Below are 4191 nucleotides of genomic sequence, written 5' to 3' on the forward strand. Positions count from 1 at the left end.
CAAAAATGAATTGGTTTAGTTATTTTCTAAAGTCCTTTCCTGATTTCTAACTTAAGACACTCTGAACCCTAGTATCTCCACTAGCTGCCTCTTCTGGTCTCCCCAAGAAGCAGGGAGCCCTGGGCACTCTGGCTGTCATGCAGTAATCTCAAAGCTGGACTGTGTAAGTGGCCCATTCCTGCCTCCATTTATCCTTCTCTTGTCCATCTCCATTTGAGGGATAGAAGAGTAGAATATCTCTTCAGAATGTTTATCTCAATTTGACTTTTTATCAGATCTGCCTATTGGAAAGTTAGGACAAAGGAAACCCCCCAAAACTACTGTCCACTAGGGGGAAAGGTGTGAAAACTGTTGTGAAGACACCACACGTATCTGAAATCCTACTTACATATTAAGGATTTGGGATATATATGTCTCATAGATCATAGATGAAATAAACTTTTAGGTCCCGTTGAGGAGTCAGCCATACTTTACAATTCCTGGAAGCATTTAATAAATGCTAATTGACTGACTCCTTTTCCCAGACGACTGGGCCTATTCCTAGGTGGGTAGCCAGAATACCTGGATGCTTGCTTTCTGGAAAAAAAAAAATTCAGATGGGGCAGGGTGGGGTCTCCTTCAGGTTTCTAGGAGTACATATCCAGTTCTTGGGGGTCTCTTTGCCCCCTGCCAGCCTTCACTTCCAGCTTTCCCTGGCAGCTTCTCCAAGAAAGACAGACTGGCTGACTCTGGATAGGGAGGGGAAGAGAGGACTGGGGTGGGGGTGGGGGGTGGGGGGTGGCCAGGAGCCAGGCTGCTGGAGGGATCAGGTTAGGACAGGTTGGCTTCCCTTGAAATGCCAAGTGGGGACCAGTAGGGCTGCTGTATAAATCTTCAACACTTCAACCCTGTTCTCTTCTCACTCCTGCCTGAAATCTTTCTTGCTGCCTGACCTGGTAAGTCCTTTGCTGCTGGGAATTCGAGAGGGAATGGGACTGAATAACAAAAAAGAGGCTGGGTCCTCATCTCTGTCTCTTTTTCCATTTAGCATTTTAAAAAAAAATCATTTTGTCTTTCCTCTTTTAGCTCTTTTCCTTGAACCCCTTTTGAGCGGTCTTTCAGTCTGGAGCCCTCTGAGAAGTTTCTTGCTTAGGTCTCAGCTAGAAAGAGATGGTAATTCTTTGAGGAGGCCAGCAAGGGCCTCGCTACCCCGTTTCTTTTGAAGAACAAGAGATCTTGGTCTGGGATAGCAAAGGCCCTGAAACATGGGCTCGGAGCACTTGGAATACTAACTTTCCATCCTGGAAGGAAGGCTCTCCAAGCTGGGGTGGGGTGCTTCTAGCTCTCTCTCTCTAAGATATCAGCCTGGGGTATGATGCCAATGCTGGTGGGCTAGAGGAATATAAGGATGATCTCCAGCGCTGGGCTGAGGGTGCTGCTATTGCGGCTGTAGTCATTGCCAGGGCCAGAGCCTAAAAGTATCAGGAGGAGGCTTAAAAAGAATCCTGAATCCTCGTGGACTATTAAAGAAGGCTATTGGAATAGCCTCAGGCTTTAGGCAAGGATGGCAGTAGTGGTGGGGAGTGGGGCTAAGTATTGGGTATGTGTCAGGGTGAAGCTGGGACCTGGCAGGTAACGGGATAGAGCAGAGCCTCATTTCTTCTTCCCTACTGGTCCCTCCCACTCATTACAAATAGAACTGGCTGGACTAGGCCGTAGAGTGTCTCTGTGCCCCTAACACCAGATTTCTCTGCCTATACCCTTGAATCTAACCTGCCTGGATGGGTCTGGGCCTGTTCAGAGGCCCAGGACTTGGGTGAGATGACCTCTTAAGGATTTTTTCTGTCCCAAGGCATCCCAATTCTAATCCCACTGACAGGAAAGCTTCCTTATAAAGTGGAAGCTTTGTTTGTCAGACCATCTCCTTCCCCCCTCAAATTCACTGAATATTGTGTGGGAAAGAGTTCAAGAGGAGAAAAGGTCACTGAGGGAGCTCACAGTCTGATGGGAGAGACACAGACTCTGCCCTCAGGGAGCCCCCCATCTGATGGGGAAGAGAAAGACATGGCTCCTACAGTCATGAAAGAAGGCTGATAAGATTGCTTGTGTATTGGGTGAAGAGTAGAGGAGACTTGAATGGCTTGGGTGGGGAAAAAAGACTTCCTAGGGAGGCTTGAAGGGTATCTTCTCTGCTCTGGGGACCTTCTGATCTGTTATCTCCCCCTCTCCAGGTCCCAAGATGAGCAGTCCCCTGGAGCAAGCTCTGGCCGTGATCGTCTTTACCTTTCACCGTTACTCCGGCAAAGAAGGTGACAAATTCAAGCTGAGCAAGGGGGAGATGAAGCAGTTGCTAAAGAATGAGCTCCCCAGCTTTGTCGGAGTGAGTAGGTTGCCTTTAGGTCTGGTGCTGTGGCAGCCAATGTGTACTCAGGCTCCCCCTCTCCCTTCTTTTTTTTCTCCTTGGGTTTGTTGTAGTTTGTCCTTTTTTCTTGAAGAGGACTATGACATCAGGAAGGTGATGCCACGACATGCAAGTGAACTGGATTTAAGGGAGGGAGAGCTGTGCTTCACTTTCTCCTAAGGAGCCTTCTGGGTCCAGTGGCAAGATATAGATCAGGACTAATTCTACTCAATTTATTTATTAATTCACTTTACTCATTTAAGTTTGTAATTGCAGAGAGAATACTGTGTTCATTAATGAGATGAAAAACCCACATAGACCCTGCTCTCAATTTTAAGTAAAAGGAGAAACTCGACATGCGCACAAATAAGTATGAATCTAGGGAGAGTGGGAAGTTCTTTCAGAAGGTTGGGTAATGCCATCGCTTTCAGATGGGGTGTGGGGAATCAGGGAAAGCTTCACATAGGAGGTGGCACCTGAGCTGGGCTAGAAGAAAGAGGATATACACCCTAGAGATGTGGAAGGAAGAAATCCTAGGAATTCAGAGAGGGCCCGCAGACAAAATAACCCTCTGTTATTCCTGCTGGTGGTGCAAATGATCCAAAATGACAGAAAACCCCCAAATGACTTTTGGCTTTGAAATATGTGATGAGATTTGTTTTCTGATCACCGCACATTCAGCAGATTTACCTGCCTAGTTCTGTTTGGTCTGTAATCATTTCCTGAGCTCGCTATCACTGTGATAGTGTGAGGAGGTGGCTCAAGAGAGCTACCAGGGGCAGGTAGGGGGTCCCTGGTTGGGGAGGGAAGTCAGTCTGAGATTAAGAATCTGCTTTGAGGAATGGAAGATTTACTGCATGAGCAGTTTTTCACATACAGACAGCTAGGTGGAGCAGTGGATGGAGCACTGGGCCTGGAGTCAGGAAGACCCGAGTTCAAATATGGCTTCAGACACTTACTAGTTGTGTGACCCTGGGCAAGTCACTTCACCCTGTATGCCTTGATTTCTTCATCTGTAAAATGAGTCAGAGAAGGAAATGGCAATCGCTCCAGTGTCTTTGCCAAGAAAACCCCAAAAGGGATCATGAAGAGTCGGATGTGACTGAAAAATGACAATTTTTTTTTCTCCTGCTCTTACTTTTTTCCTAACCAGGGCACATAGATTCTAAAGAGATCAATCAATTAGTCAGTAAATCAATGAACAAACATTTAATAATCAAATACTGTCTTCTGGGTGCTATGCTAGATGTTGAGGATACAAAGAAAAAAGAATGAAACTTGCCCTCAAGGAACTTAGATTCTATTAGAGGAGATAACATGTATAGCTCTAAGCAGGGCCAAACAGAGGGAAGAGTGTTGGACCTGGAGTCTCTGGTACCTGAATTCAAATCCCAGTTCTGCCATTTCATATTAATGTGACCTTAGGCAAGTTACTCCATCTCTCTGAGCCTCAATTTCCTCATCTGTAAAATGACTAGATGATCTCTAGGGTCCATTCCAACTCTTAATCTATTTTTCCAATGGTTAAGTATGTTCAGGTTATATGCACAGTTAATATGAGGTAGTTTTAGGAGAGAGGTTACTAGCAGCTCAGGGGATCAAGAAAGACTTTTTTTCTAGACAGTGGGGCCTGGGCTAAGTCTTGAAGGAAATAAGGGATGCCAAGAGGCCTAGGAGTGATGAAGGTGTGCATTCTAGGCTTGGTGAGGGTTGGGGAGGAACAGCCAGAATAAAGGCAATGAGATTGATGGAATGTTGTGGGTAAGACAGAAGCAGCAAGAATGCTAGTTTAGGGGCAGCTAGGTGGTGCA

The 4191-nt window shown here is 46.1% G+C and overlaps 1 protein-coding gene across 1 annotated transcript in view; it reads left to right on the forward strand.

Annotated features, from left to right (window-relative positions):
• Positions 1–828: 828 nt before the first annotated feature.
• LOC114049952 (protein S100-A2-like) overlaps positions 829–4191 on the forward strand; it is a 4149-nt gene continuing 786 nt past the window's right edge. Inside the window, exons 1-2 of the mRNA XM_027871435.1 lie at positions 829–935; positions 2211–2359. Of these exons, the coding sequence (XP_027727236.1) occupies positions 2219–2359 (141 nt within the window). The 5' untranslated portion in view covers positions 829–935; positions 2211–2218. The remainder of the gene's footprint in view (positions 936–2210; positions 2360–4191) is intronic.

The sequence above is a fragment of the Vombatus ursinus genome, unplaced genomic scaffold, assembly GCF_900497805.2.
Source record: "Vombatus ursinus unplaced genomic scaffold, bare-nosed wombat genome assembly UNPS02014798.1, whole genome shotgun sequence".
NCBI lineage: Eukaryota > Metazoa > Chordata > Mammalia > Diprotodontia > Vombatidae > Vombatus > Vombatus ursinus.